An 18,849-nucleotide genomic window follows, 5' to 3' on the forward strand; every position below is an offset into this window, starting at 1 on the left:
TTACCTTTCAAGCTTCTAGACTTTATTTTTAAACAGTCACAGCTTTAGTATAGGAAAGCTTTAGTACACCTATACTTCTGTTTCTCTGGGTTAAAACGAATACAATGCTAAATACCTTCCCTCAAGTAAGTGAAGATTTGTGAAAATAAAATTATTAAGTATCTTAACGACATGTGAGGGTTGGAAGTACTTAAGTATCAGTACACTTGCATTACCTACTTAATTTTTTAAAGGTTATAACTATTTTTGCAAATACAGATGTTACCTAAAATAGCATATTAACAGTAATATCAGAAGTGTCAAATCCTTGGGCGTAAACCATTGCATGGTAAAACTAATGTTCTAGCAAGAAGAGTCACAGAAAGTCAAACACTCTTCCAACTTTGCTTTCATGAGCCTTTAAATGTGTTGTCATCTCAAAAGATGTTATTACCTTGCAAAGAATTAAGTTCAATTTCCCTCCACGCAGCAGAAGATGATACTAGGCTAAGTGACTATGAATGTAAGAAAGCACCTTATGTATGTTGTTAGCATAAACTCTGATGTCCAATGAAGTATTTTGTGTTGCATGCTTCAATGTTTGTGAGATATTACTGCTTGTAATAGTAAAAGTCACAATTCAAACACTTTTCATCGAACTGTAACATAAGTTTATGTTCTGCATTTCCCTAAGCATGCCCAAATTATGTCCTATACCTACTATCAAAATCCCCTCTGTTGCTTTATATACTATGATTTATGAGCAGGATAAGCATCACATTAAAATAGATCCAAAGACTGAGTTACAGTTAAAGCATGTCCTCCTCTTTCACACACAGCAAACATAGCAGTAGAGCCCACAATCTTTTTTTCCTGGGTTGGTTTTGGTTTTGGGTGGGTTTTTTTTTAGCTTGGTATCAGTGACGCATTTAAAGAAATAAACCTAAATATTATTGCAAGATGCAAGATCATTATTAATGTTGATGATTGAAGGCATCAACCTGATCTTCATGTAAACAGGAAGGGTTTCAGCATAAATATTATGAAAGCTGAAAATAAGGTCCTGTATGCATCATAAAAGGTAGAAGAAAAATCAGTTTTTACTGGAGACTTATATGAAGAGGCAAGAGGTACCAGTGATATGCATTCTTTTTGCAAATACACTCAGGCAGGTACAATCCCAGTGGCTTTATCAAACCAAAATAGGCCCTGCCTAATCATTCAGGCTTTGTGGCAGAAAAGTAAATCAGGGAATCTAATTCCCCCTGGTAACGGAAAGATATCAATTTTTAATGAGAATGTGAATAATTTATTATCTCCCCCATAAAAAAATATTTTGAATAATTTGTTAATCTTAGTAATAGTATGACAAAATATCTAGGGAAGAGAATTAAAGCAGAGGAGTACTAAGGATATAATGTTCATTTTAATTAAATTATTCCTCCCCTACAGAGAACAGTTTTAAAGACCCCATTTGTCAAGAACTGGAGCTACAGTACTATTGATCCAGGTTATATGTTGTGAACAAGGAGAAGTATATGATTTTGAGGTGAACATATAGATATTGGCATACTAAAGTATTTATCAAAATAATTAAACACACAAATAATCCCACCTCAATTCACACCACAGCAATTAGAATACATGCCTAACATACACATTTATATTTCCTGTAATTTCAGTGCAATTGAAGCAGATGTTTAAATTTAAATTCTTTGTTATTTAGGGATTGCCTTACATACCTGAAATTAAACATACTCAAATATGCTACTGAATCAATCAGTCATAACCGAACAAACCAAATGCATCTTTCCCTATCATGAATAATTTGACTTCTCAATGCAACTGTTAGCAGCTATTATTTCAATTAATCACATACCCTACCACAGAACCAAATATGTTATATAAGTGTGCACAAAACTTATTATGGGATGTTTAGGGGAGAGAACACAGGAGGGAAAAGATCAAAGTGGATGAGGGAGGAACAAGCATAGGAGAATAAAGGTAAAAGAGGCTAAAAGATGCCAGTCATGTAAGCAGGTGCTGGCCAGGAAAGCTGTCTGACAACACCTCAGGCTTGATCACTATCCTCGACTGTTATTAAATCCTATGTCTATCTTCTGTCTAAGTACACTCCCTATTCTGAGCCTCTGTGTGAGGCAGCCACTAGCGAAGTTCAAACTGGACTAGCCAGCAAGCAGGATGAGGCCTGAGTGCCAGCTACTGGAGAGACTAAGTCTAAGACGAGTCACTGGAGAGAACAGTGTTTTGTGTGGGTGGTTGGGAGTCAGCTGCTACCTAATAACAAGTCAGACTAGTCAGCAAGTAGCAGGAGACCAGCATCTGGAAAGACCCAGGGTCAGCACCAGTGACTGGGTAAAGGGTCTACAGAGTGAGCACAGATACAGGACAGACTTAAATCTGTGCTACTATTCAAGAGACCAGCAGACATGCATTTGTGAGCTGAGTGAGGAAATGTATGTGTATGTTCTGCTAGTGAACTTTGAGCTGGACTAGCCAGCAAGTAGGAGCAGACCAGCATCCAGAAAGACCCAAGGTCTGAGCCAGTGACTGGATAACGAGCCCAGGAGCCAGACACAAATACTGGAGAAAGTAAATTAATTAATAAAAATTAAAAGTCTGTGCTAATATTCAAAAGATCTCGGAGGGTGTTAGTGCATCAATAGTTTGAGGGGCTGTGTATGCACCTCCAGTGCAGTTCAATCTTAATCAGCCAAACACCAGCAACTGCACCAGGCTGCCCATGCTGTTCATATTTACGTGAGTGCTGATTTTTTTTATGGGTGTGCTGATAAAGGCACTGCTCTCTGGGTTGATCTGAGTGGTTGGCTATGTTCGTACTGTGTGTGTGTGTGTGTGTGTGTGTCCGTGTGTCCGTGTGTGTCCGCGTCCGTGTGTGTGTGTGTGTCCGCTGGTCTGTCTGCAGGAGTAGCTGCTCAGCCTGGCTGCTGGGCAGGCATGAGAAGCCCCTGGCTCAAATTCGGCTCCAGCAGAAGGGGGAAGAGAATCCTTTGTGGTCCCAAAGTCCACTGGATTCTTATCTCTCTCAGTCTGAGGTTCACGTTGGTTTTAAGCATAGTAAGCCTTTCACTACATCATAGACCCGCTTAAATGTTAAACCTCCTTATTCAGCAAGATTTTTTTTTCTGCTACTGGCAACAACTTTAGATCTAGCTATCATGTATATTGCTAAACTAAAGCCCAGCCAACACTGACTGCACCAAGAAGTTGAAAATATATATCTGCATGCCCAGCACACTGACAGCTTTCCTAACCAATTCAAACAACTAGTCCTGAGGACCTAGTGACCAAACTAAAAAGGAAAAAAATAACCAACTTTCCTTTCTATTCCTTGCTGACTGCAATTCAGATTGAGATTTCATTACATTTTTGGAAAGCAACAGAAATATGTATCTATCTATGGGCTGTCAAATAGAATTACGGGTAGAGAAGGTAGATGAATTCATAGAGCTCTGGAAAATGTGTAGAAGCAAGGTTAATTGTTTGGCAGGATAATTATGGAATTATTTGTTTGTATAAGTTTGACTTGTGTGATTGGGTTTTACACAAATAAGAGATAAAAAAAGGGACACTCCCATGTAACATACCAGGGTCTGTGCTACATTACACAAAATTCCAAAAGAGACTCCAGGAACATCCTTGCTGTTCACAGTCCCTCAATATAGCAGTCACACAGAGTACCAAGGGTTTGCAAAAAAGTCTTACAGTTGTTTTCTAAATACCTGTGCCCGGGACTCCTCACACTGGCACTGGAGCCTGTGCTTCTAAGAACATTTGATGTTACTTCGGATGAGAAAAAAAGAGTCAGAGCACGGATCATCATACTGAAATAGATATATAAAAAGCTTAACACTTGGGAAATAAAACTTTTAAAATGAGGGTGAAGTACACAATGCTCCTGCAGGCCAGTTAAATCAAATTCTGATTCAGAAAAATCTTAAGGGTTCACTGACTTTAAAGTGTGAGCCATGATACTGAGAAAAATTGTTACCCTTGTGGGTGAAGATTGTTGTTTAGCTACTGAATGCATACTATATATGGAATTTGACATTCCCTTAGCTTTTGTCTTATATTTGTGACCCATTTTTCATTGACCAAAAGAAAAAAAGAAAAAAAAAAATCAATGAAAACATTTTACAAAAAAGCTCTAGAAAAACTCAGTGTAGGAAAAAAATGAACATTAATTCAACACCGTAATTATCAAGCACTCTTAAGGCATAAAACTTCAAGGTTGAAAGCTCAGTTTCAATACTGCCTTCTAGCATTTATGCTTTAAAATAATATCTATGCCCCAGACAGTTAATTAATAAGATAAGTTTAAATTGTCTCTTCTCTCCTGGACAGAATATAGTGATTAAACCAACAACAAAAAAAAACATTAAAGTTCAAACCAACCAGCTCTTCTTCCCTCAACCCCTCAGACCACCTTGTGAAAAACATCAAGTTTTATCATGATCTTCCATCTCCAAAAGTTCTTACACAAAAGGTTCAATTTCTCTCCTACGCATACCTCCTAATTTAAAAATACCATATGTTAAGGTAATGTTTTCAAGAACTCTATATTGGTTTTCAGCCTCTTCTTTAGAAAAAAAATCTATGTAATTGTTCCACCATTCCATACATTTCACTATTAATATCAATATCAGTAGGGTGAGGGTTTTTTGTTTGTTTCTTTTTTAATCTTGTGTCCACTTTCAGCGAAGTTAGACATGGATCTCCAACACTACATCAATGCTTTGTGAAACTCAACAGCTGAATAGACAAGGAAAGTCAACTTAGAAACTTCAATGAAGAAATGCTACAGCAGACTCAACAGTCGTAGTTCTCAATTGGGAAATTATTAGCTAGTTTAGAGAAGGGGGGAAACTTTGTCTTTAGTGTATATTTGGGGTGGAGTATGGACATGGAAGGGTCTTGCACAGATTAATTCATGGGAGACAGAGACATGCTGTGATTATTCCAAGACCAGAGGACAGTGAAAATAGATATAAGACAGAAGCCTAGAAAATCAAACTTATTTAGTTCTGCTGCTCAAGACACAACTCTGATACTGCTGGCAATTCCCCCACTGTGTATGTGCGGCTGGAAACAAAAGATTAGTGCAGATAATTTTTTATAGCCAATTTAGAGCTAGGCATGGATTTACTGATTAATGTATAGGATGAAACAAAGCTGTGTCTCCGGAGTTTTCACTGGGTTTATTACCTAAACAGGTGAAGAATAGAAGCAAGAACCAGGAAAAGGGGAGGGGAGGAAGTAAATAGTTCTGTCTTATTGAAGGACACATTCTGGCTCCATCTTGTCCATCCACAGCTGTTATCAAATAGATTAGCAGCAATACGCTATTCTAAGTCAGAATTAATCATCTTTTCATTTTCTATCTCTATTGAAATTGAAGGAGATAATTTCTTATCAAGTTCTAAAACACAGTAGATATTTTTAAATAGAGAAATAGGCTAAGATAATGTGAAATAACAGCCTCCCCTGAGGCTGATTTGCATAGTTTAAATGCTCTAAAGTGCTGTACTCTGGATGTTCAGTAACAAATGATGAGATTCTGATGAAACCTACTGCATGGCCTACCTTAAATCCGTGAGGCAATTATAGCTGGAAAATCTGTTTTCCATGATAAATCCACATGGGAAGTCTTATGTGGATTTGCATGAGACTATGCAAAAGACGGGTTTCTGATATCTTCTCTTCTTTTATTTGCATTCAAAATATCTTTTTTCCTCTCCTTTTGCAACATCAGGAGAGTGTGCTGAAGGAGATAAATCATTTCCTTATATAGTCAAGGGAATGTACTGTTCTACTCCTTCAATTCAAGGGATTGTTTTTAAAAGAACAGTAACAGAGACTTTCTGCTGCCTCTCACTTCATAAACTTTAAGTTATTTCAGTAAAACAATTGCCTGGATTTGCAAAAACACATAAAGATATCTCCACACCATATAATTTGTAAAGAAAGTAAAACTCAAAGATAAAAATAGTGCATATAACAGGCCCCATAAATATATCTAAAATATGGCCTGAAGACATTCCAGAAAAGCACAAAGAAAAATCTTTAAGTTTTATCATTCATTATATTATAATATTTCATGGTTTGGTGCACCAATATACCAAGCACACCTGTTTCAGTGCTGAAAAGCATATAATTCATTAATTCTATAATGTAAAGATACATCCCGTGTCTCACTGGGAATACTGGCCATATTAATACCTAGCCTAGCAGCATGTTAGTCCTAGTTATTTACTACATGTATTAGCCAATAAAACAAAGTAGCGTATTCTAAAATTGCATAAATCCTGCTTGCAAAGTCTCTTTGCGCACAGCAAAAGATGCCCACCCCAAAAAGTGATCCAGTAAGGAAAGAATCTCATAACCCCAAGGTGGAGGACAGGTAGGTCTCTCACTCAAAGGACAATTCCAGTGAAGACGGTATCACAATATTCTCATGAAGCTCCTGGTTGACAGACCACCAACTCTATGGAACCTCCATCAGTCAGGGACAATCCACTAATGTACAATGGGATAGGGCCTGTCAGTAAACCTTTCTCTGACAGACTCATTCTGAGGACACGTGGCCCATAAATTTTTCTATTAGGTATCCAACAACCAGTACCTGTGCATCTAGATGCAGTCTGCAATCAGCCAGCCACTGGCCTACATTCGTAGTAACATAGCAGAAGTGGAGCTAAACCTGTCTTTGTGCACTGAATTGATCTAGGAGTTAATCCTGGACCCCACCCAGGAAGCCAGCCCTAACAGCATCTCAGGAGCAGGAACAGAAGAAGCAGCAGGGTAAAAAATGGGGACACTAAAAGGCAAAACCTAATCTACCAAACTGTGCCCTTTCCCAAAAAAGAGAGACAGTAGAGTAGAAAGAAGAGTTGCAGTCCTGTGAGCTGAATGTACCTGCAGCTTGAGGAACAGTACCATTGGGAGCCACTGATGGTTGCTTCAGAAGACTGCCTGCCTGCTCCTTGCCTTCATTCCTTTCTGACCTCATTTCTTCTCCATCTACGATGAAGCCGACCTACCAGTCTCATGGTCCTAAACATGAAGAGTCAGACAGATGTCTGACACCTACCTGCAAAGCCTTCTGCATAAATGGTACCCACTCTTGAAACAGTTAACGTACCCATGACACAGCATGTTGTAGAGCTATTTGGTCATTAGAAGAGCCAGCAGGGGAAGAGAAAAACTCAAACCAACAACCTCATCCCTAAGTTTCAGAGCTGCCCAGGTTCAATTCAAACTGCTCTACCTAGTTTTACATAATTTTCAAGTTGTTTTCCTAAATTAGGTGCTCAAATTCAGTATTATTTATTGTGGCCACTACACAATAAGTAATCTATCTCTCTACACTCAAGTTTAAAATCTTCCTCACAAATAAATCCAGACTAGAAGCTACTTACACTATCTAGAAGATGTTCAAGAAAAGCTAAATCAAGAATCATGAACTTTGTTTTTCATATGCTTGCATCTGCACCACGGGCATCAGAGGTCACTCTCACTGACAGAGGCAACTTTTGACTTGATACTAGGCTGTATACTTCCTGAATGAATCTTGTGTAGCACAAGTAATTAATGTACCACAGCTTATGAACCATTCATGTGAATAGTATATCTGTTGAACAGTTTTGCTCAAAAAAAGTAAAACTTGATAGTTTCAAAGGTGAAAATTCAGGGAAGAAAATAACATCAATGAAAGAAAATCAAAACTAAAGAGAAGTAGTAAAAGTTCATCACAAAGAAAGAAGACTTGAATAGATAAAACAGGAAAATGCTTAGACTAAGGAAGTTCAAAGGAAATCTGGCACCTGAATCCTCCAGCATTTCAATGGAACTCTAATCCCTTCAGTTTCCCTGTGAAAATGTGTACTGAAAAGAAGGAAACGTTGAATCTAAAACCCTGACAAGAAGGAAAAAACTTTTTGTTTAAGTAAATCTCCTAATTATCCTAACATTTCATTTTGGTTTGCAGTGAGGTCTCAACACGTGTGTGTGTGTGTGTGTCCTTCTTCTCCAGTTAATTTCATTACTAATAACTTTTTATGAAGATAAAAATAGAATAGTATTGTGTATGTACCTGGTTGTTCAGTCTTTTTATTGCTTGAATGTCCCTTTCCTACAGAATCCATTATATGAATATTGACTACTTCCTAACACAACCTCTGATGTAAGTTATAAAGTGTAAAATTATTTCTGCTTGTTGTGAGTGACCAAACCATGGTCACAGAATGCAGTTAAACCATGCAAGGGTGATAATGAAAGCATTATAAAAGAGACAGAGACAGAGTCTTCCTAGGAACTAAGACAACCAGGAAAATCAAGTATGTTAGTTTCATTGGTTTTCAGTCTTTGAAAGCAATCACACGAAGAAAAAAAAAAAAAACAGATTGTGCATGCAGAATTACTGAAAGAAAAAAGCAGATGCAAATAAGTACAGAATTAAAAAATGAGGTCTTGAAATCTAACATTTTAGGGAAATGGCCTGAGGACCTGAACAAAATTTATGCCATTTCTTAGGTGAAATTAGTTTAAAAGCCCAATTATCCATAATCATAGTGGACTGTACATGACATAAAAAGTACGCTAAAATGCTTTCTCAAATATTGTTGAATAAAATATGAAACTATAATAGTAACATGTTTCCAAAGCGCATACACAGAATTTTAATATCTCAAATTTGATTGCTATCAAAGTGGTTTAACACTGCAGGCAGCTTTTTGGAAAATGTCTCCCTAACGGTGTATACATTTATCAAATATTTTTTATCTTTCCTTCCTAAGTGCTTGAGAAAGTTAATAAATACATGTATTTTACACTAAAGCAAAGTTAGAAGGCAAAATTAAATAGTTAATCATAGAGATTCTCGGTAAAAAGGGAAAAGAGATGAACACAAAACAGGTGACGTGACAGCTTTAAAATACAGAAGTTTCTAAATATAAAACTTGTGCTGAAATGTGGAGAGAGATATCTAAAAAAACTAGGTTCAGCTAACTGCCCTGTTTACTGTTCTTGTTTGATGCTACACCAAGTTGTTCACAACAGACAGGCTTATTGACCACCTAGAACATCAGCTAAGCTATAAAATGCAATGACTGGAGGCTGCATGCAAAATGAGATCACAGCTTCAGTATTAAGACCAGGTGAAGTAATGCAGTCTGTGTTACTGGGAAACAGTACCAGCAGTCCAGAAGACTTATGTTGCTACTGTGAAGCCAAGGAAGGAAAAAAGGACAGTCTACCATGAGTAACAGTTTCACAGCATGGCTAGTATTTTGGCTTTTTTGTAAAAGTATGATGAAAAAATTATTCCAAGATTCTCAGCCTATCTCACTATTTCTGAATTTCTCCCTTCAGCTTTTAGAGTCAGTGAGGAAAAAACAAGTACTTAGCAGCAAGCACAGTTTTTCTACAAGCATAAATGTTGGTCATAAAATGATCTAGCAATCATATTCCAGCAAGTCTAAGAAGAATATTCGGTTCCAACACATTTTCCAAGTATTCTTTCTTTGTAATAGGGAACAGTGGTAAAGCAGTAACATCTGCATCTAATCCACACGTCATCTACTGTTAAGTGTAGGGAAAAAGAAGTGCAGTCTTTCCATAAAAATGATTCTTAACATGATTCCACTATCCCTGACTTCTGAGTTAGACCAGGTGCAAAAAAAAGCATTCACCAGTCTTGTGGCCTCCCAACAAGAGAATTAGGCTGTAGAATCCTCAGAGCAAAAGATTTATATCATGAAAATATTTAAGATATAAAAGAATAAGTAGCGGAAAGTACAATTTATAAAGATTGCTTTGCTGCTCTGATATTTCTGTCAAGTGATTGCTCTGTCAGTTTTACTATGAACATGAATTAGATTGTTTTGGATAGTTCCTCACTGCCTCTGTGAAAAAAATAAATATAATCTCATTACAACAGTTACAACTCTTATATATGCCCACGTAAAATGTACATATAGAAAATGATATGACATCCAGATTAATTCTTACATCTTTTTCTTCTAAATTGTTCTTTCTATAACACCCAGAAATTTTGTTAAGACATAGTAAGCTTCAAGGAGAGAAAACAAAAACAGATCCTTGCTGGGAACAGCAAGGTCTGCAACATCCTTTACAAAATAAAGGTGTAGCAAGTACGTCTTCAGGAAAATCACAGCATATGGCGAATTTTTGAATGAAATTGAAAACAAGTCACCTCATTTCATTTTTCTAACTCAGGTCTTTAATTTGAGATAGATACCATTTCTTCAAGGAAAATGGTATGGCTTATTCTGATATCTATATTAACATGAAACAGATGCTCACACATACATTTGTGTGGGATACCAGCAAGGAAAATTATTTTCTTTGGTAAATAATTCAAGATATGAATAATTCATCTGTGTCTTTTGAAATTGAAAGCATATCTGAGAAGTAATCCGGCTGAATATGAGCCAGCAGTGTGCTCAGGTGGCCAAGAGGGCCAATGGCATCCTGGCTTGTATCAGAGATAGCGTGGCCAGTAGGACTAGGGAAGCGATCGTCCCCCCGTACTTGGCACTGGTGAGGCCGCACCTCAAGTACTGTGTTCAGTTTTGGGCCCCTCACTACAAGAAGGACATCGAGGTGCTGGAGCCTGTCCAAAGAAGGGCAAGAAAGCTGGTGAAGGGTGTAGAGCACAAGTCTCATGAGGAGCGGTTGAGGGAACTGGGGTTGTTTAGCCTGGAGAAAAGAAGGCTTTTTCTCATAAAAAAAAAAAAAAAAAAAAACAAACCTTTTAAGAAGCTTTCAATTTAAATTTAATTAAGAATTTTGACAATTGATGTTTTTCTACCTAGTATTTCATAAACATTTTTATAGTGGTGTTGCTCACCAGTCCTAAAACACAACTGTATTTTTTTGGATTTAATCTCTTAATTCAAAGCCTTTTCTAGGAATACATCAAGACTGCATTACTATATGGGCTCATTCAGCCTTTTTATATCATACTTGTAGCACCTATTATGAGGTCAGGTTGCATCCCTCTTGTTTCTTTCACATATAATCATCACTTTGACATCACACATGACATTTGTGCTTTGATGGTAAGACATTATTTATAAAAGAAATCATATTTTAAAAGTCCAAGAAAATCATTACAGGGTCTAGGAAAAAATAGCTGTCAAAAAAATGAACAGTGCACACTTCAGAGGAACTTTACTGGATGCACCTCTGATTATTACTTATTTATTTTAAGTAAAACAAACAAAAATCATTGACATGGGGCTAATTCTTGTTTCCACAATGAGCCAGATTCAACACACCAACTGATGAGTTGCACTCATCAAAACACCGAATTTTATACACACTATAGATTTCAGGGAACATAAAAGATCACACCTTGTAAAAAATTAAAAGTAGAACTCAAGAAATTACATACCTCGTGGTTGTTTAAGCAGAAGATGGAAAACAGATTCCTTACTGGTGGATTTGGATAGGACAGATGCATTGAGATGACAACTGGACTGCTCCTGATCTAAAAAAAAAAAAAAAAAAAAAAAGTTTAAAAAAAGAAAATCATTCAGGGAAATTCATTTAGAAGTGAAAACTGATTGAACAATTTCCCTAATAAAACAGCTTCATAGACAGAGGTTTTAAAAAATACATTCTCAAACAGGAGCATGTGGACCTTTTTTTCCCCTTTGCTTAAAGGTTCTCTCAGTATTTTCCCGTTGTGATGAAGAAAAGTATAGATATAATATGGAGATATTAAATAGAATTAAAATAAAATAACACACCATCAAGAAAACCCAAAGTTTTAAATGTTTTCTGTTAAATAACATCTAGGAATTACAAAAGAAACTGTTTTCTAGATAGAAAAAGTCAAACAGCCAAGAAAGCCCATGGTGATATGAAACATGTAAGAGAAAGCTTGATAGAAACCTGTTCAGGCCCAGCAGTACTGCAACAGTAGCAGACAAGAATTGTTTTCTTGATGACAAGTTACCGGATCAACTAACAGATTACTTCATAGAGACAGGATTTAGACATTATTTTGATTGTTTTCACTGATTACTGTTAATGTTGTGGATAAATGAAAAATGAAATAGGAAAACCTGATTTGAAGTCCAATTTTATCAATGGATTTTGAAGCTGTTCAAGCAGCCAAAGGTGTCTTGTTAAAAGAATTGACACTTGCAGGAAATGCCTTGTAGGAAATATATCTAGCAGTTAACTCCAAGAATCTGAGCCCAACAGATGGATAGACTATATCTAAATAATATGTCATATTAAAGGGTAATAGCACTGAATGATGAATGGCTGACAGGAAGATATGATACACAGGAATGCATCAAACAGTCAGGGGAAGACTGTCATTTGGGTTTACAGAACAAAGTTAAAATGTTCCTGTTTAAGGAACAGAACAATGAGCAAAGATGTTCAGGAAGGCAAAGAAAAGCTCTCCTGGAAATATCAAACTTCTTGCTTCTTGTGAGAAGAGAAACAGCCTCAAAATTATTTCACCCCAAGAACAAAGTTTCAGGTTTTGGAAACCAGCTTAGAGGTTTAAAATGAAATCTGCAATCTACAGGGAAATACTTAAAGAATTGAAGGGCCCTTTGCAAATATTAAAAAATGGGTCCATAAAAAAAGCCTACACACCCATTGTAATATATCAGTAAAGCAACTATATTGCCATCTTTCTTGAGCTGAGATACTGCAATGGCAGAAACAAGGCTACTGTGAAAGCTTTCCCTATAATGCTAATTATTCTGAAGGAATTATTTTCTTTTTTGTTTTTTGTCCATGATGCAAACAAGCTGAATACTGTAAATTTCCCCTACTAGAAGAGTTTTCCAAAGTTTAAAATGTTATTTATTTTTTTCTTTAAGTCCATCTACATATTCAGCTAAAAAGTAATTTTCACAGAACTAACTAACTAATCTCTGGAAACCCTTTTTTTTTTTTTTCTCTGAAAAATAATGTCACTGTATAAAATTAAAAGCAGTAGGTTATGCTTCATGACATGATGTTTCAAAAATGCATTTATCAGTTCAGAAGTGCATTTATATATTGCACATTATTTTTTTAATTGGTAGCTAACACCACGGTTTGAATTATGCCAAAATCAGCACAAAGTTATGTTAGCACTTTTATTCTAAACTGATTATCCACATTCAAAACTGATTTGAAAATAATAGATTTCTTCACATTCTTCATTCTAACACTGACTTAAATACCTGCAATAATGCTTATGTCCAATATATTTTGCCTGAAAGAAAAATAACTGTAAGTGGCAGACTTGACTTTGAGTATTTAGTTCTGTTACATAATAAAGTCACAGAAAGCAGTTTGAAAACATTTTGCAATGCACATTTAAAAAGTGGCAATCCAAGTTTAGAAATCTTTGTATGGAAAGCGACATGGCCAAGCTATTGTACATGGAACCTTATCTTGGAAATAAGGTAAGTTTTAATAATCAACAATATGAGACAGCCATTTTAGTATGACTGTGCACACACCCTTACCAAAAGCAATCTTATACACTGCCACAGATATCAGTTTTGATAATGCAGAAAACACTGGATTCCAGAGAGGAACCAATTTACCTCCCCTATCCAATTCCTGATTACCACTGCAGGTTTTATTTGATCGTGGCCCTTCAAACTTTGAAGTAAATATCCTCTAAAAAACAGTTGCACTTTTTCCCTGAAACTTTGAAATACATTTGGCCCATTGAAAACACGAAATTAAATTATCCATGTCAACCAAAATAAAGCATTATAGGTATTAATGAACCACTAATACTTAGGGACAATTCTTATATAGGTGAACTCTGTGGGGTCTGGTTTACACTGGAGATTTCAGTAGTATCAATTATTTATATCACTGTAGTTGCTTCTGTAAAGTCAGTGAAATATTATATAGTGGTATTTACAGAAGAGCAGTAACATTGAACTTGAATCAGCCGAAGTAGTACAAATGGTCACTAAACCATCTGTAACAAGAGTTTGCATACTCTGTAGCTCTGATCATCAGCTCATATTGGAGAAAATTACCTGCTGTCAAATAAACATTACTCCCATGAATACTCTTAATGTAGCTATGAATGCTTATGTGAATAAGAGCTGCAGATTTAAGCCACAGATAGTATCTCAATCTTGGGAAGAAAACTCATTGCTATTAAATTCAGTAAGAAAACACCAAGTTTTAGGAGGTCCAAGATTTCGTCCCTTCAACGCAAATTATCAGATGGTGAGTAGTTTTACTTATTCTATAATTATCCAAAATAAAGGACTGTTTGTGCTATAATGTCAGTCAATATTCACAGAAAGAAACATTTCTGAGGAATAATGCTCTTGGGTTTGACAAAACTTCAGAAATGCAAATGACAGCTTCAGAAATGGTCCAGATATGACAATTCCCAATTAATTTCTATTTTAATTCCTGAACTATGCAATTCTAAACATAATTTCACATCTATCTAGGGCAGAAACTGCCTATGGAAAGTTACTTGAAAACAAGATACAGATAACTTCTGTAATCTTCTTTAAAGCTTTCTTTAAGTAAATCTATAAATGTTGATGTTTATTGCTTGTATACTTTAATTGAGATGCCCTGTTTTCATTGTTGCCACTTTTAATTCTCTTAAGAAGCGGCACATGGTCTGAAACACAATTTGTAAAGATCAAAATCAATCAAACATTTCATTCTGCCTTCTGACTTGCTACTTTCTGTCGATTTCCCCATTCTGCCCTCTCTCTGGCCTCCAATAACACCAGCAATGAGCATGACAGGTCCAGCACAAGATTAAACAAAGGAAGGCATTCCAGTAACTTGCTTTAATGCTAAAATATCAACTAAGAGCTTTCAAAATGGTAGTAGCTTGGATTTTATATTACTAAACTTACAGTTTTAAGTGCTGCTCTCAGAGATGGATTCATTGAATTTGAGTTACCTGCTGACAGGGTCATTTCTACTCTTTGGATTAACATTTTTCAGGAAAAAAACAGGTTTTAAGAATTACTAGGCTGTCACTCTTTAAGGAATAAATTAAGACTACCTTCTATTTCAGACTAAAATGTTTGTGTTTAACTAATTCAGATGGAAGGTTACTATTGTAATGTCTGAAGTAATGTTACTGTCATTCCTAATTAGCTGGTACTTTCCCAAGTGTGTTCTTGCACTGCTACGAGAGATCCCAGGACAAAAGTGGGCTCTTCATGTCAAAACACATTAAAACAAAGTGTAGATCACCGCAATATGGGTAAAAGATCCAGTCTCCTCCATAACTTAGGACTGTAAATGGTCTTGAAATAATGTTCAGTTTTGGACGTCTCATTAACAAACTGATACAAGCAAAAATAAACAGGGGGGAAAAAAAAATAAAGGGGAAATCTGTGGAAGAGCAACTTCAGAACTACCAAAGTTCAGTTCTTGGTAGGAAAGGAAGTGTACTAGAAGTAATGTATTCATACTAGGATAACTTTCTCACCAGGCTGATTAGCCTTGTGGGATGGCAAATTCACTCTTAAAGTTGAAAAAAAACAAGTTAATTAGCTTTTACTGTACACTGGGCTAACATATCTTCATTGCTATGGTATACACAATATCAAAGTTATTACATTAAAATACTGTTTACTTCCTTTCAAGGTAAACTATGTCTTGAGAACATGAAAGTTCAACTAAATATATAGGCCATTATGGAAATTATTTCCCAGGATATGTAAAGGCCAGAAATACTAAGCTGAACTTGTGCATCCATGACTTTGCTTATAAGACTGATTTCTCTTCCCCTGGAAAGAAGGAAATAGTAATAGAAAAATTACAGTAAATATTCCTAGAGAGAGTAAATCATAGCATGCACAATCATGTCTAAAGACAGCTTGAATGCATAACTCAGCTACCTTATTGTGATTAAAACCAAGCAAACATTATTTACTGATCACCAGCAGCAACTGAATTAGAAAATTAACATTACATATGAAGCTGATTAACAAATTCAAGACAGCTTTTAAAGGACAAGTATGGTTTTACTTCCATAAAGATCACAGTACAAAACTAATTTTTAAAAAAAAAAAAACTTCTCATAATTCCACAGATCACAGAAACATTAGATCATCATCATGTCAGGTCTACTGATGCATAAAGAAAAATGAAGACTGAAAATTTCTGATGCATAAAACCCAAGATCAGTCTTTCACTGTCTAAGCAAGTTGCCTCTGCACTGTCTCTATTACTGAAAATCTCCCTGGGACAACTTAATGCTCTATAGTTAGAAAGATGACAATGTTTTCAAAAAAATACTTAAACAATGCAGGTTCTGCTAATGTTTCTCAGAACATCACAACTGACTAGGTTTTAGTACCAATATTTAAGTTTTATAAATAATTTCTAATGAAATTGCATTGTGGATAAGTTTGATTGTTCTTTCCCATTATTTTGTGAATAGCACATTAGATTAGCTTCTTTGCAAATAATACTTAGTAGTATGAGAGTACTAAACTGTGCTACCTGACACTAGATTTATGCTCAACAAGCCAGGCAGTTTGCTTCTCATAATTGCTCTTGTTGTACGAATCAGAATACCGGCTTGCACTTTACACTACAATAAAGCATGCTGCACCCCATGAGGTGCAATGGGAAACTTCATACCACACATGTAATAAACACCTACACTTCAAGAGATTATATAATCAGTTGCTTCCTGGTCAAATAGGGTGGGTTGCACAGCTAGTAATTCACAGTGCTTCTATAAGTGTCTGAGCTAAGATAAGCACTAAGGGTAGATGGAATGAGAGGGGAAAATACAAAGGTTTAACATTTTAGAAGGAAGATTGCATTACAAACCATGTAAAAGTTTACTGTATCTTTAGCTGCTCCAGGGATGATGAGCTTATGAACAAGAGCAATTAAAAAAAGAGGTATACCAACAATTTATCAAGGTACCTCTAGTCTGAAGCTCTACCATTCATCATGTCAGCCGCTTCCCCTAATTTACACTTCAGTCTCTGTCATCATCCATGCCATTAATAAAGGTGTTGAATAATATGGGCCCCAGTGCTGACCCCTGGGGTACTACACTCATTACCAGCCAGTAGCTGAGTGTCAAGATGTTGATCACTATCATTTGAGACCAATAGTTCAGCCAAGTTTTCAACCCACTCAGCAGTCTGTTCATCAAGCCTAGACTTCCTTAGCTTCCAAACAAGAATGCTACAGGGAACAGTGACAGAAGTCTTATTAAATCATGGTATATTACATCCACTGCTCCTCCCTCATTTGCATAATCACTCATTTCCATATAGAAGGCAATCACATTAGTCAATCATGACTTGCACTTAACAAATCCATTTGACTACTCCTGATTACCTTCTTGACCTTCATGTGCTTGGGAATGGACTGCAAGAGAATATGCAATTCATGGGCTACACAGACCCCGAAAGGATGTGTCCAATGATCCTACTAGGCACTGAGGTGGGGCTGTTCAACCTACCACTCCCTCAGTCTTCCTTCTATCATTTTTAAAAGAAGGAAATAACATAGCCTTTTCCCAGTCAACAGAAACATCTCCTGATGAGCCTGAATTTTCATAGAGAACCACAGCCTCACAATCATGTTGGCCAACTCTTTTATCACTCTGTGAATTTCATCTGGACTTGTGGATCTGAATGCATCCAGCTGCTCTAAGAATTCCACAGCCTGTTGCTCCCCTATGAGCTGCCTGTCTCCTTTTCAAACCAAGTCAGTACATGCTGCTTTGGGAGCAAGTTTTGCTTGCAAAGACTAAGGCAAAAAAAAACATTGAGCACTTCAGCCTTTTCTGCATTGTCTGTAACTAGTTGATTCCTCCCCATCCATCAGTAGACCTATCTGCATTTTCCCTAACCTTCCTTATACAACTAGCACACCTTTAGAACCCCTTCTTGTGAGCCTATACTTTCCCTGTTAGTCTTCACACCTGATGGGCTTTGGTCTTCCTGATTTTTTGGCTAAGTATGCTCATGGTACTTTTATATTCACGTTTTGTTACCTCTTCTTCCTTCCACCTCATCTAGGTATAGTACATGGAATACATTATTGCCACTGCTAGTAACAGGCCACGGGGCTTTATATTAAGTGAACAGTGCAAAGCATCAGGGACCTGTCACACCTTGTTTGGACTTGAGCTATTTTAGCTGTAACAGCACATAGCCGAAGTGCCAACTGTTGCTTTATTTGTTTTTTCAGCTTCAGCTTAGTGATGTATAATTTTGTGGCATTACCCAAAAGAAATCATACAATATATGGTAAAGACTTAACAAAACGAAGGGGTCATTGTGGAACTAAACCTGGGGACCAATAACAAAGCAAGTTTAGCAACGGACCCTTTTGGAAACATATAAAAAAAAACCCAAGCAGATCTAAGACTGAGAAGGAAGAAACTGGAATTTTATCAACATTTCCTAGAAGAAGAACCTAGGATGTTGATGACTCTCTCTGATAATTTACTGTTAAGAAATACAAGGTAGATATGAGAAGATTTGTGTATATCAGTTAGCAGCAATTAATATTAATTGGATAATTTGGACTAAAAGTATTAGTGGTCAGGGCCCTGAGTTCAGCGACGCATGCTAATTTATCTGTCCAGCCAATAACCATCCTTCTCTGAAATTCTCTGCAACCTCTTCTCCACACACAAGGCTGTAGCTGCCTGTGTTCAAGAGCTGCTCTGATACAGCGCAGCCGTATAAACTGGTATCACACTTCTGTGAAAACAGCTTAGTTGTGAGTGAGTAGCATCTGGGGCCTCCACCCACTGGCTTGAGTTGCATTTAAACTCAGGTTCTTGCTGTTGGTCCTTGCCCAAGC

General features: G+C 36.6%; 1 protein-coding gene across 1 annotated transcript in view; it reads right to left on the bottom strand.

Moving 5' to 3' along the window:
• The window catches only part of CFAP47 (cilia and flagella associated protein 47), a gene marked incomplete at both ends in the record, with an annotated part of 347,065 nt that overhangs the window by 58,032 nt on the left and 270,184 nt on the right, over positions 1-18,849 (bottom strand). The window contains one exon of the mRNA XM_082336357.1: positions 11,438-11,533. Within this exon, the coding sequence (XP_082192483.1) occupies positions 11,438-11,533 (96 nt within the window). The remainder of the gene's footprint in view (positions 1-11,437; positions 11,534-18,849) is intronic.

Source organism: Platalea leucorodia (assembly GCF_965183815.1).
Source record: "Platalea leucorodia genome assembly, chromosome: 2".
Lineage (NCBI taxonomy): Eukaryota > Metazoa > Chordata > Aves > Pelecaniformes > Threskiornithidae > Platalea > Platalea leucorodia.